The 25,010-nt window shown below is 33.7% G+C and overlaps 1 protein-coding gene across 2 annotated transcripts in view; it reads left to right on the plus strand.

Annotated features, from left to right (window-relative positions):
• Positions 1-23,738, plus strand: part of LOC129920300 (uncharacterized) — a 155,595-nt gene extending 131,857 nt beyond the window's left edge. The window contains exons 2-4 of one of the 2 annotated variants that reach the window (XM_056001645.1): positions 22,555-22,775; positions 22,834-23,084; positions 23,142-23,738. In XM_056001645.1, the coding sequence (XP_055857620.1) occupies positions 22,619-22,775; positions 22,834-23,084; positions 23,142-23,636 (903 nt within the window). In that variant the 5' untranslated portion in view covers positions 22,555-22,618 and the 3' untranslated portion in view covers positions 23,637-23,738. Of the gene's footprint in view, positions 1-22,228; positions 22,776-22,833; positions 23,085-23,141 lie in introns of those variants that run through there. The other variant, XM_056001646.1, reaches the window with a different exon arrangement.
• The last annotated feature ends 1,272 nt before the right edge of the window (positions 23,739-25,010 follow it).

Consider the following 25,010-nt stretch of genomic DNA (forward strand, 5'->3'; position numbering starts at 1 on the left):
TGCACGGGCGCCGAGATAATGCGTCTGCATTTGAATGCAGCTTTCCTCTTCGATGTTGAATCTGACATTGATACGTCTGAAGTATCTCGATCCATCTTGCTACTTGACCCTCTGGATTTTTGAAGTTCAAAAGCCAATTTAGTGCACCATGATCTGTGCGAAGAAGGAACTTCTGTCCATAGATGTACTTATGGAAGTGCTTTGTTGCCAATACTAGAGCTAGAAGTTCCCTTCTGGTCACGCAATAATTTCTTTCTTCTTTAAATACTCACCAACACTTTCCCGCACCTTAATTTTTCGAACCTTGTCAAGTTCTTCGGTAAAACTTTGCATTTTAACTTCCATTCCTTTCAATTTGTCATCGAATTTTATTTCTACTTTCTCGAGTTTTTCTTCAACTTTCTCGAACTTTTCTTGAGATTGTTTTTCAACACCTTTGATGGAAGCATCAAGAGCAACGAACTTGTTCTCGATAGCAGCAAGCTTACCTTCGATGAGGTTTTTCTGTTCATCTAGAAGGTTCTTTTGGGTTTCAAATTTTTCGAGAAGATTCTGTTGTTCACTCTTTTGCTCGGTACGTTGTGCCTCAATTTTTTCGAGAAGATTCTTCTGTTCATCCTTTTGTTCTTTACGTTGTTCTTCCATTTGATCTTTCTGTTCTTTGCGTTGTGTCTCAATTTGATCTTTCTGTTCTTCAAATTTTGCAAGGAGAACAGCCATCATGGATGACATATCGGAACTAGTACTTACTCGTTCTTCTATCATTTCAACTTCGAATTGAAATGTATCCAAATCTTCGTTTTTCTGGGTTAAATAATCCTGTAGACGAATAATGAGATCATTTTTCGATCCAGCAGTAGGAAGACCTCGCTTGGTTAATTCCGCCTTCAGCTCAGTCAAACTTAACTGATTTAGTGTTTTACCCATTTTAACTTTTCAAAACGCGAGCACTTTTACTTATTTCAAAATGTTTTACACTTTGTTTATTGTTAAATCACACTCGCACTTTTTATTTTATTCGCGAAATTATCTGATTCGCACAAATAAATAAGTTTTATTCCACTTTTCTGACACCAATGTAACGTTTTATTCCGGGTTCACAAAAAAACTTATTTAATTTACACTTATATTTCCGTTCAAATAAGAACACACTTTATTTCAACTCAATTTACTTTTATTATTCGCTCAAACAAACACACTTTTAAATCACTTTATTTACTACTAACAATTCGCAACACTTTATTTCACTTTGTACTGTACTCTTTCACTTTCAAGATTAAACTGTCTCCGGTCGGTGTTTACGCTGCCCTTTTATACCGGAATTTCGAGATTCGAGAATGTCTTCGAAGGTTCTCGTCTTTGCTTCTCGAAACTTCCTTTCCAAGAGGGGGCGCTTCATACTTCCAGTCTAGTTGGATATTTTGGGATGTGTTCAGAGGGTAGGTAGTTTCTTGATTATTAAAAGTCCGTTCACATTTCTACCTTTGCAGTAGTAGGTAGTGTGTTCAGACGTTTATCTTAAAAGTAGTTCAGTAATTCATCGTTACATTGCCCCCCTCTTAGGATTGTTCGTCCCGAACAACTCCATTGCTTCTTTCACCATTATAACGATGTAAACGGTCACAATGAACTACCTTTAGTTTGCCTCTTACCCCTCTTTGTATACGGTAAACCACATCGTTAATTCTGGTCATTACTGTGTAAGGGCCTTCCCAGTTTTGTTGTAGCTTCGGTGATAGTCCTTTTTGTCGGTGGGGATTGTAAAACCACACAAGTTCTCCTTCTTGAAACCCTGTTGCTGTCGCTCGTGCGTCATATCTTGTTTTCATCCTGTCACTAGACGCTTTTATGTTTGTCCTTGTCCGTTGGTGAATGTCAGCCAGTGTTCCTTTCAGGTTATCTACGTACTCATCCAGCATGTGGCTCGTTTGGAACACTTCCAAATTTTATTTCACTTGGCAGGCGTATTGTTGAGCCAAATAGGACTTCCGATGGTGTATGTCCAGTAGAACTATGTGTTGCACTTCTATAAGCCATCAAGAATAATGGAATATGTCGGTCCCAGTCTCGTTGATTATCATTGACTACCAATAGAACTAATGAGATGCTGTCTCCAATTGTATCTGGACTTAGGGCTGTAGAAGGACAAAAAGTGTTATTTCTTTCTAAACTTGCCCCTTCAACAAATGCCCTCGATATCAAAAATTATGTGTCAGAAAAACTGGGAACATCATTTATAATAAATGTTGAAAAAATTCTGCATCGAAACCACGCAAAATATTCTTCTTTTAAGATACGTGCCCCTGATTCAGTTTTCCACGTACTTAACTCAACATCGTTTTGGCCAGTTGGCGTCATAATGCATGAGTTTGTGAATAGACCGAGCAACCGAGTAGGAACTCACAATCCTTTTCGTCAAAACCGGACAACGCTGAAACAACGTCAAAGCAGCTTAATCAGATATTAATATATTACCAAAATGTAAATGGACTTCGGACAAAGACCTATAAGATCTACAAAAATGCAAACAATCTTCCTCACGACGTCATTATACTGACTGAAACTTGGCTGAATAATTCTATTCTCGACTCTGAGCTTTTGGATACCTCCTATCAAGTCTTTAGACGTGATCGTCACCATTTGGACGATTCCAACACTGTAGGAGGTGGAATACTTTTTGCAATAAAAAACTCACTTATTGGATGCGTGATCAACGACTTTAGATCAGCCAATATTGAAGCTTTGGGCATGAAAATTCAACTTGACTCTGGAAATTTATTCATTATAGCAGCGTACATTCCTCCGAATTCTAATACAGAAATTTATGAAAAATTGAATGACTGCATAGAAAGTATCTATGTGCTTTTGGAACCTGAAGATGAAATTTTGATTGTAGGTGACTTTAACCTACCAAACCTAGATTGGGTTAAAATTGATGACGATAACTTCTACGTTCCCGTAAATGCATCGAGCTCAACTGAAATTTCTTTAATTGATGGTATGTCATCGTGTGGACTAAGCCAGTTTAACGGAGTGACTAATAGTTTAGGAAGAACACTAGACTTAATATTTTTCTGTGATACCGTAAGCGCCGAAACTGCAGTCTTAGCCTCGACTGTTAAGCTAACAGACGAAGATCGACATCATCCTGCATTAGATATTGCGCTTAATCTAAACTTATCTTCTCCTCACCATAACTCTATAAACGAACTCGAATTTAATTTTAGTAAATGTAATTATATAGAACTTTTTAATTTATTATGTACCATTGACTGGAATCAATTATTTTCTAGTTGCAATATTAATGATATGTGTAACCTTTTTTATGTTACACTCTTTGATTGCTTTTGTAAGACAATTCCACTTAAAAAAGGACGTGGCAAATCTAATGTTCCACCATGGTTTGACTTACATCTTAAAAACTTAAAAAATAAAAGAAACAAAGCCTGGGTAAAATATAATAGTACAAGAACCGATGAAGATCTTGAAACATTCTTAATTATAAAACAATTATTTGCAGAACACTCAAATTCTTTATACGAAAATTATATCTCTAAAATTGAACGTGATCTAAAATCAAATCCTGATAATTTTTGGAAATTTGTTAATTGTAAGAAAAAAACTAGCGGCTACCCAAACTCTATGAAAAATTCATCGTCAACTAGTCATGAACCCGAGGTTATCTAAAATATGTTTGCAAGCTTCTTTAAAGAAGCTTTCGAAGATTCAAATTCAGAGAACCCTTCTTACTTTTCTTCGCCTGAGGTGAATTTCCCTCACTTAAATTCTATAAATTTTGATATAAACGAAGATACCGTTGCACAAAGTATAATAAAACTGGATGAGTGTTTCAGTCCAGGCCCTGATGGTGTGCCATCCTCTATTTTAAAAAAATGTGTTTCTTATTTGTCATATCCGTTATGTGTTCTCTTTAATAAGTCTTTAGAAAGTTCTCTTTTTCCTAATATCTGGAAAAGTGCATTCATTATTCCTGTGCACAAGAAAGGTCCTAAAAACGAAATAATGAACTACCGACCTATAGCTAAATTATCTGTGATACCAAAACTGTTTGAGTCAATTGTATGTAATGTACTTACCTTTAACTGTACGTCAATTATTTGTGATCAACAACATGGATTCGTCAAAAAAAAGTCTACCGTCACTAATTTATTTAACTTCACGTCCTTTTGTTTAGATGTTTTTGAAAAACGTGGGCAAGTCGATTGTGTATTCACTGACTTTAGTAAAGCCTTTGACAAGCTGTGTCATAAAACATTAATATTAAAATTAAGCAATCTTGGATTCAATAATAGTTTTTTAAATTGGATATCCTCGTATCTAAAAAATAGGCTTTATAGTGTTGTATTTCGTAATATTTGTTCGAACCAATTTGTCGTCAATTCAGGTGTTCCTCAGGGTAGCCATTTAGGCCCAATTTTATTTATTTTATTTATAAATGACTTGGTTTCGATCATTAAAAATTCGTCCGTCCTTATTTATGCTGATGACATTAAGCTTTTCAAAAGTATTAAATGTACTTCTGACTGTTTACTCTTACAAGAAGACTTAATTTTATTTAGGGAATGGTGCAATATAAATCGTCTTGTTCTTAATGTCGACAAGTGTAAAACTATGAGTTTTACACGCAAAAAAGTCCCGTTTGTTTTTAATTATTCGTTTGATTCATGTCACTTAAGTAAAGTCCCCATGTTTTCAGACTTAGGAGTTATTCTTGATCCTGAGCTAACATTTATAGATCATTTAAACTACATTATTAAAAAAGCTAATAAAATACTAGGATTTATAAAGAGATTTGCTCGCGATTTCCGCGACCCTTATGTGCTAAAATTGCTCTTTGTTTCTTTTGTAAGACCAATACTCGAATATAGCTGTGTAGTGTGGTCACCTTACTATGCCACTCATATAACAAGACTTGAAGCAATACAGAGAAGGTTTTCGCGTTTCTGTCTTCGTTTTCTTCCTTGGTCACATGATAATTTACTTCCCCCTTACTCTCAAAGACTCAAATTAATAAATCTTCCTTCACTTACTGACCATAGAAAGTATTTGCAGTTTTGTTTTATTGTTGGAATTATTAATGGGTCAATATCATCCCCATCGGTTCTAAGTCGGTTAAATTTCAGTTATAGTCGCACAAGTATAAGGTTACGCCAACCATTGTGCCTCATTTTTAGTAGATCGAACTATGGTGCAAATAGCCCCCTCAATCAATTGATAATAATATTCAATAAACTTTACTTTTGTATCGAGTCTGTAAATGACAATTTTAAATGCATTAAATTCAAAACTATGTTTTTCAATAGCTTAGAGTAATTAATTTAGATTTAAGTATTATGTATATATCTATAAGTATATTCACGTTAGTATTTAACGAATTGAAATAAATAAAGACTACTTTTGATAGGTGTTCCTTAAGGGCCAGTTGTACAAATATTTGATCCGCGGATCAGCAACTTTTATCTTCTGAAATCAGTGGTAAGGTTCCCGTTTAGCACCCGTGCAAGGTCCACATATGTAAAAATAGCCAAATCCATGCTTGAACCGAAGTTGACCCTCAGCTAATCCGCCGAAATCGGTGGGTTAGATTCCTGATCCGAGGCTGAACCACGTTTGTACAACTGGCCCTAAGTGTCCTGTTAAATCGCTCAACCATCCCATCAGATTGTGGATGAAGCGGTGTTGTTCGCGTCTTCTTGATGCCAAGGAGTGAGCAAACCTCTTGAAAGATCTTAGATTCGAAGTTCCTCCCTTGGTCGGAATGAAGTTCCATGGGTACTCCGAACCTGCTCACCCAATGAAAGACAATCTTATCCACAACTGTTTTAGTTTATTGGTTTGGAATGGCAAATGCCTCAGGCCATTTGCTGAAGTAGTCCATCACTACAAGGATGTATCGATTTCCGTTGTTGGTTTCGGGAAAAGGACCTGCTACGTCTATTGCAATTCTCTCAAAAGGTGCAGCCACATTGTACTGCTGCATCTTGCTTTGGATTTTTCTAGCTGGTCCTTTGCTAGCGGCACAAGTATCACATTTTCGGCACCACTTTTCAACGTCTTCTCTCATACGTAACCAGTAGAATTGCTGTCGTAGCTTTTCCAGCGTCTTGTTGATGCCTAAATGGCCTCCAGAAATTCCACCGTGCATCTCTCGGAGAACATCATTTACCTTTGACTGAGGTACGACTAGCTGCATTACATAGGATTTACCATCTGCGGATTCCCACTTACGCCTGAGTAGCCCTTCTTGCACATGAAGTGAGTCCCATTGTGCCCAATATGCTTTTAGAGTGGGGCTTCGGTCGGAGATGTCGGCCCATTCTGGTTTCTCTTGATGTTCCTTCCATGCAAGGATGGGTTCGATGTCCGAATCTTCCTGTTGGGCCATTCTGAGTTCTTCATTACTCCAGCCGCAAATGGGATCAGCTCTCGTTCTTCTAACAGTGACAACTTCCTTTTCTTCTAGTCGTGTGCAATGCTTGCAGTCTTGCTTGCACGGGCGCCGAGATAATGCGTCTGCATTTGAATGCAGCTTTCCTCTTCGATGTTGAATCTGACATTGATACGTCTGAAGTATCTCGATCCATCTTGCTACTTGACCCTCTGGATTTTTGAAGTTCAAAAGCCAATTTAGTGCACCATGATCTGTGCGAAGAAGGAACTTCTGTCCATAGATGTACTTATGGAAGTGCTTTGTTGCCAATACTAGAGCTAGAAGTTCCCTTCTGGTCACGCAATAATTTCTTTCTTCTTTAAATACTCACCAACACTTTCCCGCACCTTAATTTTTCGAACCTTGTCAAGTTCTTCGGTAAAACTTTGCATTTTAACTTCCATTCCTTTCAATTTGTCATCGAATTTTATTTCTACTTTCTCGAGTTTTTCTTCAACTTTCTCGAACTTTTCTTGAGATTGTTTTTCAACACCTTTGATGGAAGCATCAAGAGCAACGAACTTGTTCTCGATAGCAGCAAGCTTACCTTCGATGAGGTTTTTCTGTTCATCTAGAAGGTTCTTTTGGGTTTCAAATTTTTCGAGAAGATTCTGTTGTTCACTCTTTTGCTCGGTACGTTGTGCCTCAATTTTTTCGAGAAGATTCTTCTGTTCATCCTTTTGTTCTTTACGTTGTTCTTCCATTTGATCTTTCTGTTCTTTGCGTTGTGTCTCAATTTGATCTTTCTGTTCTTCAAATTTTGCAAGGAGAACAGCCATCATGGATGACATATCGGAACTAGTACTTACTCGTTCTTCTATCATTTCAACTTCGAATTGAAATGTATCCAAATCTTCGTTTTTCTGGGTTAAATAATCCTGTAGACGAATAATGAGATCATTTTTCGATCCAGCAGTAGGAAGACCTCGCTTGGTTAATTCCGCCTTCAGCTCAGTCAAACTTAACTGATTTAGTGTTTTACCCATTTTAACTTTTCAAAACGCGAGCACTTTTACTTATTTCAAAATGTTTTACACTTTGTTTATTGTTAAATCACACTCGCACTTTTTATTTTATTCGCGAAATTATCTGATTCGCACAAATAAATAAGTTTTATTCCACTTTTCTGACACCAATGTAACGTTTTATTCCGGGTTCACAAAAAAACTTATTTAATTTACACTTATATTTCCGTTCAAATAAGAACACACTTTATTTCAACTCAATTTACTTTTATTATTCGCTCAAACAAACACACTTTTAAATCACTTTATTTACTACTAACAATTCGCAACACTTTATTTCACTTTGTACTGTACTCTTTCACTTTCAAGATTAAACTGTCTCCGGTCGGTGTTTACGCTGCCCTTTTATACCGGAATTTCGAGATTCGAGAATGTCTCCGAAGGTTCTCGTCTTTGCTTCTCGAAACTTCCTTTTCAAGAGGGGGCGCTTCATACTTCCAGTCTAGTTGGATATTTTGGGATGTGTTCAGAGGGTAGGTAGTTACTTGATTATTAAAGGTCCGTTCACATTTCTACCTTTGCAGTAGTAGGTAGTGTGTTCAGACGTTTATCTTAAAAGTAGTTCAGTAATTCATCGTTACAATATATTCTAACTTTTTCAATTTTTTTTATTTTTTTTTAGTGAATTTTAATAGTCCTGGCATTTATAAGAAACATGTTTTTAAGACATTTTATTAGGTATGTGTTGAAATTAATAAGCACGAGTTTAGAAAATTGAAATCTGTAAATGCCAAAAGCTTAGGTTTTCTAAAATTTCACCATTTCAGATAAAAACAACTTTTAAAACAATTTATTTTAATGCAGGCTTAAAGTAAAAAATTAAATTAAATAAAAATTACTTAAGACTGCTTTAAATTAGTTTAAATATAAGAAAAGTCACTCAAATTATACAAGAAAAATTTTTTTAGGTCGAATTCGTTCATTCTATCAAACTAAAAAACACTGTTGAAATCATAAATTGGAGCTTTGGGCTTTGAACATTTATTAAAAGATCTATCAATAGATAGTTTTTAAGCGAATACCTATCTGCGATAGATGTGGTTTTATTTTATGGATGACAATTTTTTTCGGGAGAGATACACTATTTCCAAAAAAAATCTCACTCCAATAAAATGTCCAGAAAATTTTTGACCCCATGGATAAAATCTCCATGGGGAAAGGCACCCAATAGACAAAATCTCCAATAAATAATTTTTTCTCCCACTTTCTCCAAATCCCCAAAAATCTCCAAAATCTGAAATTTTGGGATTTTCTCTCGGAGGTTTTTTTTTTTGAGATATTTTCCTGGAGATTTTGTCTTTACCCAGATCTGTCTTGGGGATTTTGGCTTTGGGGGTTTTCTTTTTGTGGTAACGGGTTTTGGTCATTCATCTACCAACCCCTTTTTTTTAAACTAAGACGAAAAAATGGAATTTTAACCAACTCATATGTACTTTTGCAAAAAGTCCACAAAAAATTAGGAGTAAAGCTATGATTACACGGTCAACGAAATCGGTCAACGCGTTGACTCTCTGACGTCAAGAAAAAATCCATATTCTCTCTGTCATCTCACCGTCAACGTTCACAGGGTCAATGCATAAAACATTGACTATCACACGATTGACACTATTGCGTCAATGTTGTCCTTAATTACGTTGACGCGCAGGTGTGTCAACATGACGTTTACTTATGAGTGTCAACGCATTGACTCGCAAAAACTTTGTTGATCACACTGTTTGACACAAAGCAAAAATTTAAATTTTTCAAATATATTAAAAAAAAGCGGAGAAAATGAGATTTGAAAATAGCTCTCATAGAAAAATTTAACAAAAATTTGTTTGACATGGTTGCATTGAAATGTAAATATTTCGAGATATACGCAACGCACTTTTAAGATAAAAGTCTTAAATGAATTCTGATAAGATTATTTAGTGGAGTAACTAAAGCTCAAAAATTGGCAATATTAGGGAACCCGGCCGAACAGCTTAGATTTTGATGATCTTTTTTTTTCAAACGTCGGTAATTAAAAATACTTTAAAGTCTATAGATTAAAAATTGCCGGTGTTGCCGTTTTGATTTTTTTAAATTTAATTGAAGATTTTTGTGAACAAAAACAAATTTTTTTCAAAAATTTTTCTTAAATTTCATAAATTAATTGATGCCAAAAGATTGTCTAGGAAATTCAAGGAAAAAAAATATATGGGAGTGAGGGACAATCTTCCATAATTCAAGCGATAGATGCAATTTTCTTATTAATTGACTTCAAACACAAAAAAAAATATTTGAACACAACGGCAACACCTACAATATTCAAATAAAAATTTTTAAAACGCTAGAAGCTTAGTCATATATGTAAAACTAAAATTAAGTTAATTGAATGAACGGCTTTTGAAAGAATGGTAATTGAACTCAGATTTTTGAAAAAAAAAAATTTATTTTCAAATTTTTTTGGCCGCATTTATTATGATTTCAAATTATAAAAGGAAATGTCAATATGTATTACGGTTTATGAAAAAAATTAAAAAGTATTTCATTTTCGAAGAACTTTTTTTAATAAAAGTTTTGAAAAAAAATGTAACTTATTTTTTTTTTTAAAGTTCAACATCTAAACATAAAATTATTTTTTATTCATTTAATAACCCTTACTGTTGAAAGTTAAATAGCAAAAATTTAAAGTTCCTATTTACCACAGTCTTTGAGAAAATTAATTATTTCAATGCAAAAATTCAGTTTTAATAAAAAAAAAACCATTGAAATTGAAGTAATTTTTCATTTTTTTTTTTCAAAAGTGTTATATATTTTACCTTTTTTGCTTCGAAATTCAACTGATAATATTTATGGCCAAACATTTTTTTTAAATAAATTCATATTTTATTAGAAAAAGTTTGGAAAAAAGTGATTTTAAATTTTTCTAATAACATTTTTTTTTTAATTCTGAGTTTGAGGACCATTTTTTCAAAAAGTCTTGATTAAATTTAGTGGATTTAAATTTAAGAGATAAGAATGAGCTTCTGGCTTTTTAAAAATGTATTTTAAAATATTGTAGGTGCTGCCGTTGTTTTCAAAATATTTTTTTTTTGTGTTTGAGGTCAGAATGTTAGAAAATTGCATTTATCGCTTAAACGATGGAAGATTGTCCCTTACTGCCTTTTATATATTTTCCTTAAATTACCTAGAGAATCTTTTGCTATCATTTGTTTTATGAAATTTAAGCAAAAAAAATGGTTTTGTTAAAAAAAATTTAATTTTAATTTTAAAAAACAATACGGCAACACCGGCAATTTTTAATCTATAGACTTTAAAGTATTTTTAATTACCTACGTTTGAAAAAAAAAATCGTCAAAATCAGAGCTGTTCGGCCGGGTTCCCTAATAATTTGCTTTAGTTACTCTACTAATTAAACGAATATAAATGTAAAATTACTAGGTAGGTTACTAAAGTTTTGTCGAAAAATTAGAAAAAGAAATAAAAAAGTTTCGACATTTGATTTTTAAAAAATCGAAAAAAATCAATATGGCCACCTTCAAACGCTTATAGCATAGGAACGCCGCACCCAATGTAAATGGTTATGGTCTTAAAATGTAGCGTAGAATATACTTAGGGAAACCTACACTATCTCAAAAAAAAAAAATCTCAATCGAATAAAATCTCCTGAAAATTTTTGACCCCATGGACAAAGTCTCCATGGGGAAAGGCATCCAATGGACAAAATCTCAAATAAATAATTTTTTCTCCCATTTTCTCCAAATCCCCAAAAATCTCCAACTAGCAAAAACAGAAACGTAATAGAATGATACAAAAACACGGTAAGTCAAAGTAAAATCAGAACTAAAGACGACAATTTTAAAATCATAAAGGTTCTTCTTTTAAAACGGAACAGAAAAAATAAATTATTGTAACGATGAATTACTGAACTACTTTTAAGATAAAAGTCTGAACACACTACCTACTACTGCAAAGGTAGAAATGTGAACGGACCTTTAATAATCAAGAAACTACCTACTCTCTGAACACATCCCAAAATATCCAACTAGACTGGAAGTATGAAGCGCCCCCTCTTGGAAAGGAAGTTTCGAGAAGCAAAGACGAGAACCTTCGAAGACATTCTCGAATCTCGAAATTCCGGTATAAAAGGGCAGCGTAAACACCGACCGGATACAGTTTAATCTTGAAAGTGAAAGAGTACAGTACAAAGTGAAATAAAGTGTTGCGAATTGTTAGTAGTAAATAAAGTGATATTTGTTTGAGCGAATAATAAAAGTAAATTGAGTTGAAATAAAGTGTGTTCTTATTTGAACGGAAATATAAGTGGAAATTAGATAAGTTTTATTGTGAACCTGGAATAAAACATTACATTATGTACACAACCGTGACTTGAACCTTCGTTGTTTGACCTACCATTCGTGTGCCTTAACAATGATTCTAATATACTGGAATGGTACACAGAGTTGAACTAAGCATAATCTTTTGAGGCAAGTTATCACAGCTTACAATTAAAAATCATTAAATATAGGTCTTTCCAAAATGAAGATGCGCAAGTTGTGTATCAAGCAATCAAATTGCGCGCGCGATTTGATTGCTTGATACACAACTTGCGCATCTGAAATTTTGGGATTTTCGCTCGGAGATTTTTTTTTTTTGTGATTTTTTCCTGGAGATTTTGTCTATACCCAGGTTTGTCTTGGGGATTTTGGCTTTTGTAATTTTTTCTTTGGGATTATGGGTTTTGGTCATTCATCACCAACCCATATACTTATTGTTTTTGCTTTTTTGAAAAAAATTTTGCATCCAACATGGATGCCATGGCCATACCGAAAAGTTATTTTTGTAAAAAAAAAAACAAAAAGGTGAAATGAGAACCCCCCCTCCCTCCAAAACGGTACACCATTCAAAAAATCACCCTACAAAAAATTATCCCAATCCAACTTTCATCACATTTCTATACAAAAAACAATGTGAATCTGAAACGATGACACGGTAAAAAAGGGTTGGTGATGAATGACCAAAACCCATAATCCCAAAGAGAAAATCCCCAAAGCCAAAATCCCCAAGACAGACCTGGGTATAGACAAAATCTCCAGGAAAAAATCTCAAAAAAAAAAATCTCCGAGCGAAAATCCCAAAATTTCAGATGCGCAAGTTTATTTATTTATTAGCTTAGTACAAGCGGAGCTTAAAAGTAAACTAAATCTAAATCTATAACTTAAGTCTAAGGCATGGCAAAGACAGTTGAAGTGCATTAGAGAGAGTGAGGTTTAGCAGGGAGAGTTCAGAAGAGCATCTTTTAGAGCGGACTTGCTAAGGCTGGGATTAAAACAAGATAAATTGTTTGCCTTACGTTGCATACGCGTCAAGGGTTCATTAAAGCCGTAGTCAGTACGATGGTAGGATAAACGGAAAAAAGGCACTGATCTTAGCTGACGATTGTTTGTATTGTAAGATAAGTTAAGGAGCAAACTGGGACAATCAATGATACCATTTAGTAATAATTGGTGAATAAAAAGAATATCGGCAGCATCGCGACGCGAGCGAAGGGTATGTAGGTTTAAGAGTTTCAGTCGGTCCTCATAAGGGGGTAGGTTAAAAGGATCGTCCCAACCAAGGCCGCGTAGAGCGAAACGTAAAAATCTACGCTGAACAGCTTCAATACGTTCAATGTGAACTTGGTGGTACGGTGACCAGACTTGGGAGGCGTATTCGAGGAGTGGCCTTACGAATGTGACATAAAGGGATTTGGTGACATATGGACAAGAAAATTCTTTCGACCAACGTCTAACGAAGCCAAGAGCTGAGTTAGCTTTACTTATGATACTGTCGAAGTGTGTACTGAAATTGAGTCGTGAATCAAGAATAATACCAAGGTCGCGAATAGATGTTACAACAGGAACAGGTTGGTAATTTATCTTGTATTGCCTAAGCGAAGCAATTGAACGTTTTCGAGAAAAAGTTATAGCTTGACACTTTTTGATGTTAAGCTCCAAAAAATTGTTTTGGCACCAGGTAAAGAAAGTATTCAACTCGCTTTGAAGAATAAGTTCATCTTCAGGTCGGCATAAATTTCTAAGTCACATCGAGAAATAATCATATCAACATCGTTAATGGCTAAAACAAAAAAAAGGGGGCCTAAATGACTACCTTGAGGGACGCCGGAAATAGCGGGAAAAGGCTTAGACAGACAGTCTCTAAAAAGAATTCGGTATTGACGGTCAATTAAATAGGACCTTGTCCATGATATGAAAGAATGAGGAAACCCGAGCTTTTTTAATTTGAACAAAATAATTTTATGAGAAATTTTGTGAAAAGAGGAACCTTTATGATTTCAAAATTGTCGTGTTTGGTTTTTATTTTGCTTGACTTAAGGTGTTTTTGTATCATTCTACACAGAGAAAAATAGACCACATAAAATAGAACAAAAACAATAAGATTTCTCTATGGTTTTCATCCAAGAAGGAAACCTTATTAAAACAATCGGGTTTTCCTTATTGTTTTAAAATCTGCAAAAAAATAAAAAAAAAGGTGACCAGGCTGGGAATCGAACTGGAGACCTCAAATCATTAGTCGCCCACCTTACCACCTGAACCAACCTGCCATGAAAATATTGATCGCGATTTTTGTTCTAGTGCTAAGTTGCAAAAAAAAATCAACTTTTCAGTCAAATTTTAATAAGATTTTCTCTATAAAAATAATAAGAAATCTCCTTAAAAAAACCTTATTAATCTTTGGTTTTAATAAGATTTCCTTATGAAATGTATGGACGGTAAAACAATATGGCAATCTGTTAGTTTTTAGCGGGTCATATTTTTCTCTGTGTATATCGTTTTTGTTTCTACTAGTTGGAGATTTTTTGGGATTTGGAGAAAATGGGAGAAAAAAATATTTATTGGAGATTTTGTCCATTGGATGCCTTTCCCCATGGGGATTTTGTCCAAGGGGTCAAAAATTTTCTGGAGATTTTATCCGATTGAGATTTTTTTTTTGAGATAGTGTAGGTTTCCCGGTAAAAAATTCTACCCCGTCAACGCTGGGACAGGGTCATTGCGATGACACCCAGTCCTAAAACCCTGTCAACGCGTTCCAGGCATTGACCGAGAGATTACACGGTCATCGAAAATAGTCAATGCGTTGACCCAAAAATGAGGTTCAACGCGAGTGTCATCTTATCCGTCAACGCAATGACAGCCATTTTCGTTGACGATTACACGACGTGACACTCTTAAGACAGATTGTGGCGTCATTTTTACGTCAGAGAGTCAACTCGCTGACCGATTTCGTTGACCGTGTAATCATAGCTTAAGTCTTATGCATGGAAAAGTTTATAATCACATACCTAATTCTTTTTATTATTTTCGATTTCATGTATTTTTTTACTGTCCCGATTTGTCCCGACTTTTGAGATCTGTTGTCCCGACATTAATGAAATTTTATGTGGCAGCCCTACGTGGGCACAAAGCCTGAATCAAAACCATGAATCTGCAAAATTGAAGTTTTGAGAAAAACGGCTTCAAAGTTTTGAAAACTCATGCAATCTAATGGAAACTCGTATAGCGGAAAATGATAGTTTAGGCATTTAAGTGAAAATGTCCAAAAATGCAGATTCGCGGTTTTGGCGTTGTGTCGACGATAGATACTTGTACATGTTTGGCATCACTTTTATAAACAAATTGCAATTCTTTCACATATCTATTAATATCATAACAAAATTAACTTAATTTTTCCAACGAATTTTTTAAATGTAACTGAGGCAATTTTTTAAATAACCCCCATGTCAGGAAATTGATCCCATACAATTTTCAATTTCAAACAGAGCGGCTTTACGTTAGCCACTAATAAATATGTACCTTATAAATATGTCGAATTTATTTATCAGCTAATTTAAAATGTCATCGTTGAAATCAGTTAATCACTATCCATTTGAGCTTCAAGACCAAAGACTTAATTCGTTTTTTTTTTTTCAATATAGTTTCTTCGAAATGAAAATAAGCATATATACGTGCACGGTCCGATCCTACGAACGATTACTCACTGATTTAATATGTTTTAATTTATGAGGCTTATGGTCAAGCAGATGCATGCCTTTCCCAGCCACACCATAAGCCACTACATCGTGTTCAAGAAACTCTTCAGCTCCTTCCATCCGTTACATACATAAATATGATGAGTGTAATTTGTATGAACAGAGTTACTAAAATTTATTGATTTTAAAAATTTATATTCGCTAAGTTAAATGAAGTGTTAAATGGTCGATCATAAGCGGTGGGCTTTATATGCTTCTTATAAATTGAACTTGATAATTTGTATCTAGGTTGTTATAGAGCTCTTCCAGACTTTTGCTTCTTAATTTTTGTTTATTGTAAGGTTTTTTTTTATTTTTTAAAGTTTACATTATGTAATTTTAAGTTTTATGGTATGAAACTCGTACAGTGTTTTTTAAAGTGTGGTTTTTTATAAGTATTCAACGTATTAAAATATAATATATTTCAAAGATATTTCAATCCCCCTTTTGACCAAAACTGAGAATATCAATCTCAGTTTTGGTCAAAAGGGGTTCTTTGGAGGGTTGACATATCTTTGAAACATATTATATGAATAGAGAATATCAATCTCAGTTTTGGTCAAAAGGGGGTCTTTGGAGGGTGGAAATATCTTTGAAACATATTATATTTTAATAAGTTAAAGAGAATCAGAAGATTAATTTGTTTAAAGGAGAGTGGGCATTTTGGCCCATTGGTGTAACACATTGAGACATACATCAAATGAAAGGTCTCGATGAGTGTACTATTTTTTGTATGGGCACAAGTCTGTATCTCGTGCAGGGAAAGTGCAGTGATGCATTTTATGTCTAAAAATGTATGTAATAAAATTCAGAAAAGTATACATTTTGACTAGACGCTCGATTAACTTGGTTCAAAAAAATTACATAACTGTGTTTGGAGATCAATTGGGCTATTCCATCACCAGTTTTCACCCATGACGCAACGCATTTTTCGGTTTTTAAAACACTTTTGTATGGGACGTGGCTCATTTGTGTAACACATTGATACATACTTCAAATGAAAGGTCTCGATTAGTTTGTTATTTTTTTATATGGCCAAAAGTCTGTGTCTCGTGCAGGGAAAGTGCAGTGATGCATTTTATGTTTAAAAATGTATGTAATAAAACTCAGAAAAGCATACATTTTGACTAGATGCTCGATTCAGTGGCGTAGATAGGGGGGGGATCAGGGGGATATATCCCCCCCCATTGGGATCGATAATTGTGCACTATAAACAGCCATGAATAAATAAGTTGAAGAAGCGCACTTTGAAAAAAAAAAACGCTATGGATTTCGAGTTCTTGATTAGCTTAAATGTTATAAATATGGTTTACCTACTTTCGTTGCCATTAAGTCGGGAGCGGTACGATTGATCTCAAACTAAAATCTCTTATAACAAAATCTCGCATTTTTGCAAAAATCACGCAAAGCAAAATTTCGCATTTTTAACATCTCACATAGCAAAATCTCGCATTTTCAAAATCCTGCATATTAAAATCTCGCATTTTAGAAATAATCTCGCAAGTTCATTAAATTCTTTCTATATCAAAATCTCTCATTAAAAGAAGAGCGTAAAGTATCTTAAATTTAAATTGCTTTTTTGGCAGCAAAATGTATAAGCAAAAGATTATAAGAAAAGAGAAGGTCGAATACAACAAATTCACATGCATTAAGTCCTTTTGACTCCAACATTCAACAGTTGACCCTGAACACTATTAAAAAACTGGCATAGGCGTCTGACAGTGCACTAACCTTTTCCTTTTCTATTTATCTCTTCAAAACAAAACGAAAAAACAGAAGAGGGAGGTTCTGGGCTTTCCTAAGCTAGCAATATCATGTAGGTTTATAATCTCGCATTGAAATAAAATATTTATTAATTCGCGCGCGCGAATTAATAAATATTTTATTTCAATGCGAGATTATAAATTTCGAGATTTTAATGTTGCGAGATTTTGGTAAACGAGATTTTGAAATTGCGAGATTTCGATAAAAAAGATTTCATAATGCGAGATTTTAAGATGCGAGGTTTTAAGAACAAGATTTTAAAATGCGGTCAATCGTACCCAACCCCATTAAGTCGGTGTTTCAAAGAGTGAATTTAGACTTGGTCCAAGCAATGGAGCTCGCTAAAGATTTAAGGGATCAACTAAAAATTAAACGGGCAGAAGACGACTCATTTTCGAAAGTTTTTTGTATATGGGAAAAATTAGCTGAAATCCTTGACATAGGCGTTAAACATAAGAGAATAGTGAAGCGACAAAAGAATCGTTCGAACCCTTCGGTTCAAAGTACAGTAAAGAATATTTTCGTGTTACTGTTTTCAATCTTTTTCTCGATTTCTATGTAATGCGCCTTGGAGAAAAATGTACAAACCATGAAAACACACTAGAAGGGTTTCCGGTTCTTTCTAAGGATTCTTCGTCTGAAATAGACAAAGCAGCTAAAAAATTTAATGAAACTGTTGAGTTTTACCAAAAACTAGACCACATAAAATAGAAAAAAAACAATAAGATTTCCTTATAGTTTTCATCCAAGAAGGAAATATTATTTAAACAATCGGGATTTCCTAACTGTTTTACCGACTTCCAAAAAGGAGGAGTTATTCAATTCGTCTGTACTTTTTTTTGTGTTTTTCACCTCATAACTTTGGACCGAGTGAACCAGTTTTGATAATTCTTTTTGTAGGTATTGAAAAGCTGGTGCCTGTTCAGTACTATTAGAAAAACCATAAAACCCAGTTTTGACAATGGAAGTCGGTTTTGTTTTTTTAATAAAAAAAATACGATAATGTACGGGATCACCTATTCCAACTTACTATAGAAATATTGGTCACAATTTTTGTTCTAGTGCCAAGTTGGAAAAAATATGAAATTTTTACAAAAAATTTTGAAAGAAAAATACTTCCTCTATGAACTCATTGAAAGCGCTCGAAAGCTGCACCGAAAAAAGTTGTCCTGGTATTTATATTTTATTAAAGATATTAGCTACACTGCTGGTTTCTACGTCAACTACCGAAAGAACTTTCTCCAATTTAAAGAGAATAAAAACAATACAAAGAAGCATTATTAAAACTTAAAAAAAAATTTGCGAACTAGATCTATCCCCCCCCCCCCTTAGCAAAAAGCTATCTACGCCACTGGCTCGATTGACTTGATTCAAAAACATTATAATAACTTTGTTTTGTTGGACTAATCCATCAACTGCTCTAATTTTCAAAAAAAAATGCATTTATCGGTTTTTATGGATTTATGAAATGCAATACCAAAAAATGTTTGAGTTAGTATATGATTTTCTGTACTTTGAAGTCGTGTGCGAAACTACCTTGTTGGTTTGAAAGTAGTTTAAATATACGATGGTTGTGACTAATTTTTCAAAAATGCAAATCAAACTTTATTACACATATTTTTGAACATAAAATGCATCACTGCACTTTCCCTGCACTAGATACAGACTTGTGCCCATACTAAAAAACAATACACTCATCGAGACCTTTCATTTGATGTATGTCACAATGTGTTACACCGATGGGCCACGTCCCATACAAAAGTGCCCAGTCTCCTTTTTGGATTTAAAATAAATTTTCCAAAGGGGGGCAAAATTGGGGCAGGAGTTTACTCAAATCTTTTTTTTAGTTTAAATGCCTAGTTGTTTGTTTTTCTTAGCGATTTTTGGTTTGGACAAAGAAATATTAAAGTTCAACATGGAACAACTCTTGGAATTTTATTTTTCGAAAAAGGGGGGCCTATGGAAATTTTTGAAAATGTGAAAGCATCGCGATTTATTTTGAAAGTGCATTTTCGAAGGGGGGCTAGGTCAAAAAACATTTTTTTGGCTCTAAAACCTCCATTTTTGAAAATAAAAAAAAAAAAAAATTGGAACATTCCGGAACAAATCGGGAACAACCTGGAACAACTTTCAAAAATAACAGTTTCAAAAAAGGGGGGCTAACTTCACACACTCCACTAGGCGAGTGCTTTTCCATCACATAATTCCCTCAATGTAGACGCTGTATTATTAAAACAATCTTCAATTATTAACTAGCATTGCCATGGTCAGGGCCGGTTTTAGGGGGGGGGCAGCCTGGGCCGTCGCCCAGGGGCGCAAGAATTGAGGGGCGCCGCAGGCGCCCCGAACTTTTACAAATGTTATATAATTAACGAAGTCTTTCCAATCGACGTTTTATTTATTTTTACTTTCACAAAGGCGCCCCAATTTTTTTCTATTTTACATTTTCAACGGCGCTCGTATTGTTTGTCCTAAACTTTTTGAAGAATGAAAACCCAAAAACACAAAATCCTGAAAACCCACAATCCCAAAATCCCGAAAACCCAAAATCCAGAAATGCAAAAAATTGACAGCTTCTCCATTTCTCATAAAAACTACGTTTGTGTGTGAGAATAAAAAAATAGGTCTTTTCGTTGTTCTCCCCTCCAGGGCACTCTGAGTCATGTCAATTAACTGTGAAAAAAATCAGAGTTTCTCGGGTTTTCATTTTACATCGAACACCTCAGAGCTTTAGTTTCATCAGCGAACATCGAACACAGAGGAAATAACTCTGGTTGAAAAAGGAGCTAAAAAAAAACAACGAACAAACCTAATACTTGTAAAGGTATTTCGTTTTCGATTGGCCGTCCGGAAGCGTCTGGAATCATTAAGAAGCGTGCTGCAAGTTTTTTATTCTCCTAGTGAAAAAACAAAAACAAAATATTTGATTTTTCACCAATACAGATATTAAATTTTAGAATTGGGTGGAAGCGATTCAAAGTTTTTTATTGGATTTCAGAATGTGTGAATCATTGAGTGATTCCAATCGAAAACGACATTAATACCAGGGTCGATAATTTTTGAAACCAAAAAAAATCATAGTAGAATGATACCCATTGAAAAAGGAGGTGAATATGATGAAAATTAAAGGAAAAATAAATTACGGGGGAGCCGAGTTCGGGAAGTGGGTGGGTTGAGTTTTTAATGGTAAAAAATGGTATATCTCGATTTCCGGCAAAACTACAAATCCTATAGAAAAAATTTGTATGGCGAAGTTATAGGTAATAAAAAGAACTACAATTTAAAATTTTTTCACATAACCTCAAAATTTATGTGAAAAATTAAAAAAACCGAGATTTTGGTTTTTTATTTTTATCTTTTTCAAAAACAAAAATTTTTCTACGAAATTTGGTGAAAACTTAGCTTATTATGTCCCAAATATAATGTAATTTATTTGATTTAAAATATTAATTTGTTTACCTTATTTTGACTTAATACCAAAAAAACAGCGTAATTTTCAATCGAAAATTCACGTGTCAAAATATCTGCTTTTTTCAAAAAGTCGGTGGGCATTTCGTTCGTTAAAATGTCTATTTTCTGATGGTGTAAAAAAAAATTACATAAGTATACTATAGAACATTTTCTCGTAAAATTCAAAAAAGAAAAATGCTTGAATTCGAAAAAATTTTTTTATCATTGTTTACAATTTTGGCCTATTTATTCAAATTTACACTTTAATTACTCAAAAAACGTAAGATTTCATGTAACATTGATAAATGTTACATTTTTTGGGTAAACAAATTAATATTTTAAATCAAATAAATTACAGTATATTTGGGACATAATAAGCTAAGTTTTCACCAAATTTCGTAGAAAAATTTTTGTTTTTGAAAAAGATAAAAATAAAAAACCAAAAACTCGGTTTTTTGAATTTTTCAAATAAATTTTGAGGTTATGTGAAAAAATTGTAAATACAAAAGTTGTAGTTCTTTTTATTACCTATAACTTCGCCATACAAATTTTTTCTATAGGATTTGTAGTTTTGCCGGAAATCGAGATATACCATTTTTTACCATTAAAAACTCAACCCACCCACTTCCCGAACTTGGTTCGCCCGTAATTTATTTTTCCTTTCATTTTTATCATATTCACCTCCTTTTCCAATGGGTTTCATCCTACTATGATTTTTTTTTGTACTTTTTAATGTTTTTGAAGGCATCGGCACTGGTCTACTAGTTGAAAAAGTTTTTGAAAAAATATTGTTCAAATAAAACCAATTGTACCTACTCTTTAAATGTGTTTAAACAAAAAAGTCAGAGATAAAGGTAATCTTGTCAATTCAGCCTAAATGACATGAATAATTAATTTGTTTTTTAAGTTAACCTTTTTAAGTTAATACACTGCACATTGTTAATAAATGCATTAACTAATATATGAGAGGTAAGACATAATCTGCTTTTGCTTTTTTTCGTGGTTTTAAAAAATTGTTTTAGATGAATTTTTTTTAGAGGCGCCACTTGCAATCTTGCCCAGGGGCGCCGTTATTGCTTAAACCGGCACTGGCCATGGTTAAGAATTTTAATCTTGGTGCTTACTGGATATAGTTCACGTTAGATTTAAAAAAAAAATCTATATAAGGGCTGATTATGCTCAAAATGTGTGTGTCTATAGATAACCCAAGTGATGTGTTGAAGTGACGAAACGCCAATTTTTTTATAGAGTAAAGGTCGCAAAAATCTATATAAAATCTATTCGCTTTTACTTAATCTTATTATCCTTTAAAAAAAAAATCTTGTTTTCATTTGTAACAGATTTGTTTTCTTTAAAATTGTCACACGTTAAACTAAAGTGCAAATTTTTTGTCCACCACTGTATATTTATTTATATATACTATGATAGGTACATAGGTACTTTTCTTTTCTTGTTCAGAATAGTGTGGATTTTAATTTTCTTTTTTTCAAATTCATAACTCTTATATATAAATTTAGTACTTTTCCTTCAAAAATTTTGTTTTTAAAGTATTTTCCAAACCATGTTTTATTGGACCACGACTTGGATGTATTACTAAAGCAATACCAATTCAATACCAATTCAATTCAAATTTTCAGTGTTCAACACTATATAAGCCAACGTATATGAACCTATGCAATTTTGAATAGATAGTTAGGTCGGTCACACGCTTGAGAGCCTCAGAGGAGACAAATTACTGCATTGACGCTAAAACAACTTAAAAGCTAGGCAATTACTTAGTGTAGTCTGGTGACGAAGCTTCGCATGGTTGACGAGACTTTCTTTACTTTCAGTGTAGAACACTCTTCAGTTAAGCAACGTACGTCTTCGTGGTTAAAACAAACTCACTGAGAAACTATGTTGTGGCTCAAATTCGAACTTATAAAAATATGTGGTTTTGTACTCTTTATCCTTTGGATCTATCTTTTAAGCGTTGTAGAAGGAAAACATGTGACTAAGCGAGGATTTATGGACAATATTAATAATGGAATCAAATATGCTGGTCAAATGATGGGTAAATTTCTTTTTCAGCATTAATTAAAAACGATTTATAGTTTTTTTTTACAAAAAAGGAATAAACACTGCTGCTGACGTCGCAACTTTGGTAGCAAAAGCATTCTCATCAGAACAAGTTCCTCCTAAGCAATTCGATTCATCATTTCTATTTCAAACCCCCAGTAAACATCAAAGCTCTGAAAGAGATACTGATCCATCCATTATGAATCCAACGGACATGATTGGCGGTCTTTTAAGGATGATTGGTTTCGATGCTGGGAAACTTGGAGCCTTGGCTATTAATGCACTATTAATGATCGCTCAATTGGTTTGTTAATTGGTTTCTTGTTGAGAAAAAAATTTGTTTAAATCCAATGCTTTTTAGATAGGAAACACATTCAAGAAGCGTAAGAATTCAGCAAACTTTCCAAAATCATCCGAAGATGGTCGTTATAATGATGACGAAGAGTCTTCTTATGATGATCAACAAAATGAACGATCTTCTCGTTCTGATGATACACCCCTTGACTGGATACTGACAAATCCACCTGAAGGACTTTCTGATTTTATGAAACAAATAATAGATGGAAAACTTCCTGACAAATTGGTTGAAGCAATTGGTAGACTTGAAACTCAAAATGGCCAGGGGGATTGCATTAAATTGCTAATGTGTAAAAGTGCGCCTTTTATTTGGGGAATGCAAAAATCAGTTTCGAATCGTTTAAATGGAGAACTAAATGAAGCGTTTACAGAGAAGTTTAAAATTCAAGAGCCAATGTCAATGTTGTTTCAAAATTTACCTGAAATAGAGGAATATCGTCGCCACGATCACCTATGTGAACAACGCTATTCCCAATTTTGCAATCGAAATTACTCTTAATATTTGTTTATTGTTACCAAGTTAATTAACTGCTTTATTTGTATTTGTATCTTAAAATGCTCAAAGAAAATATAATTATTGAAGAATACTTGAATTGAAATTACAGTGCACAAAAAAGTTTACAAAAGTGGTTGCTATTTTTGGTTTTAAAGTCATATTTTCTAGAGGATAGGGTTGGCAGGCGTCCGGGTTTACCCGGACATGTACTCTCTTTTGGCTGTGTGGGGGACGTCCGGGATAGTTTCTATCAATTGTCCGGGATTGTACTCTTTTCTAGCCTTTAAGTATCTCACTACTTGTATGCATACCCGTATTTAGGGGGGGGGGGGGTTATGGGGTTTAACCCCCCGGAAATTTTTTTTTCAGAAGATCAAAAGATATAGTATAAACAAATACAAGTATAATATGTGCAGCACTAAATGGTTTGTTTGTGTATTTTAACAATTTAATTACCTATCTGAAAATCTCCCTTAAAGTCTCTACCAATTTTGTATCGTTAAAGAAGCAGTTGATGAAATTTTTGTAAGGGAAAACAAAAGTTTTGTGGTCCATTACAACGTTTGGTAAGGGATTATTCAAAAAACTAGTTTTGACCTCTTTGATCATTGACCTAAACACCTTAAAATGTTCTTTTAAGAACCCTTTAAATAACACAAGTATTTCTACAAGGTTTTTGGTGCGAGACTAGTATACTTCTTCAAAGGGTTGCTAAACTCGAATCCGAAGACAGAAATATTCGATCACATCTCGTTTTTGAAATATTACCGTTAAATCTATTTAAATATCCGAGATATCATCAGTTGCTTGTTACCCACTTTTGTTCTATGTGAAGCTTGAGCTTTCTATTATCAAATTGTTTCAAATTAGAAAATTAAACAATTTAAGTTTATAGTTTAATTTCAGTGCATTTTTCAATGTTTTTATATATAAAATTGCACGAAATAATTTTTTGTGTAAAACCTTAAAGTGGTTCAAATTTATTTCTTCAAAAAAATGTTCTTGCTCGCTATCGCTCGCAATTTATATCAAACAACTTATCACTCTCTGTACCAATTTAAACTAGAGATGTCGCAGAATATTCGGATATTTTATATTCAGTAAATTTTTAAATTCTTCTACGTCAGGCAGTGAAAAGTATATTGGCAAGTTTTTCGCTTCGACAAAGTTCTAATGACCATTTGCTTTAGCGCAATTAAAAATCGACTGCAGTTACATGTAGTTGATAAAAAAGTTTTGTGATTCCTAAAAAAAACTTTGTTCGGTCCGAGAAGGCCAAACTTTGTCTCAGAGTTTTTTATTTATTTTTTTTTTTGTGAAAAAATAAGAAAAAAAAGCTACGTGAACAAGGGTTAAAAATGTGATTTTTAGTTAAAA

This window comes from Episyrphus balteatus, chromosome 4 (assembly GCF_945859705.1).
Source record: "Episyrphus balteatus chromosome 4, idEpiBalt1.1, whole genome shotgun sequence".
NCBI classification, from domain to species: domain Eukaryota; kingdom Metazoa; phylum Arthropoda; class Insecta; order Diptera; family Syrphidae; genus Episyrphus; species Episyrphus balteatus.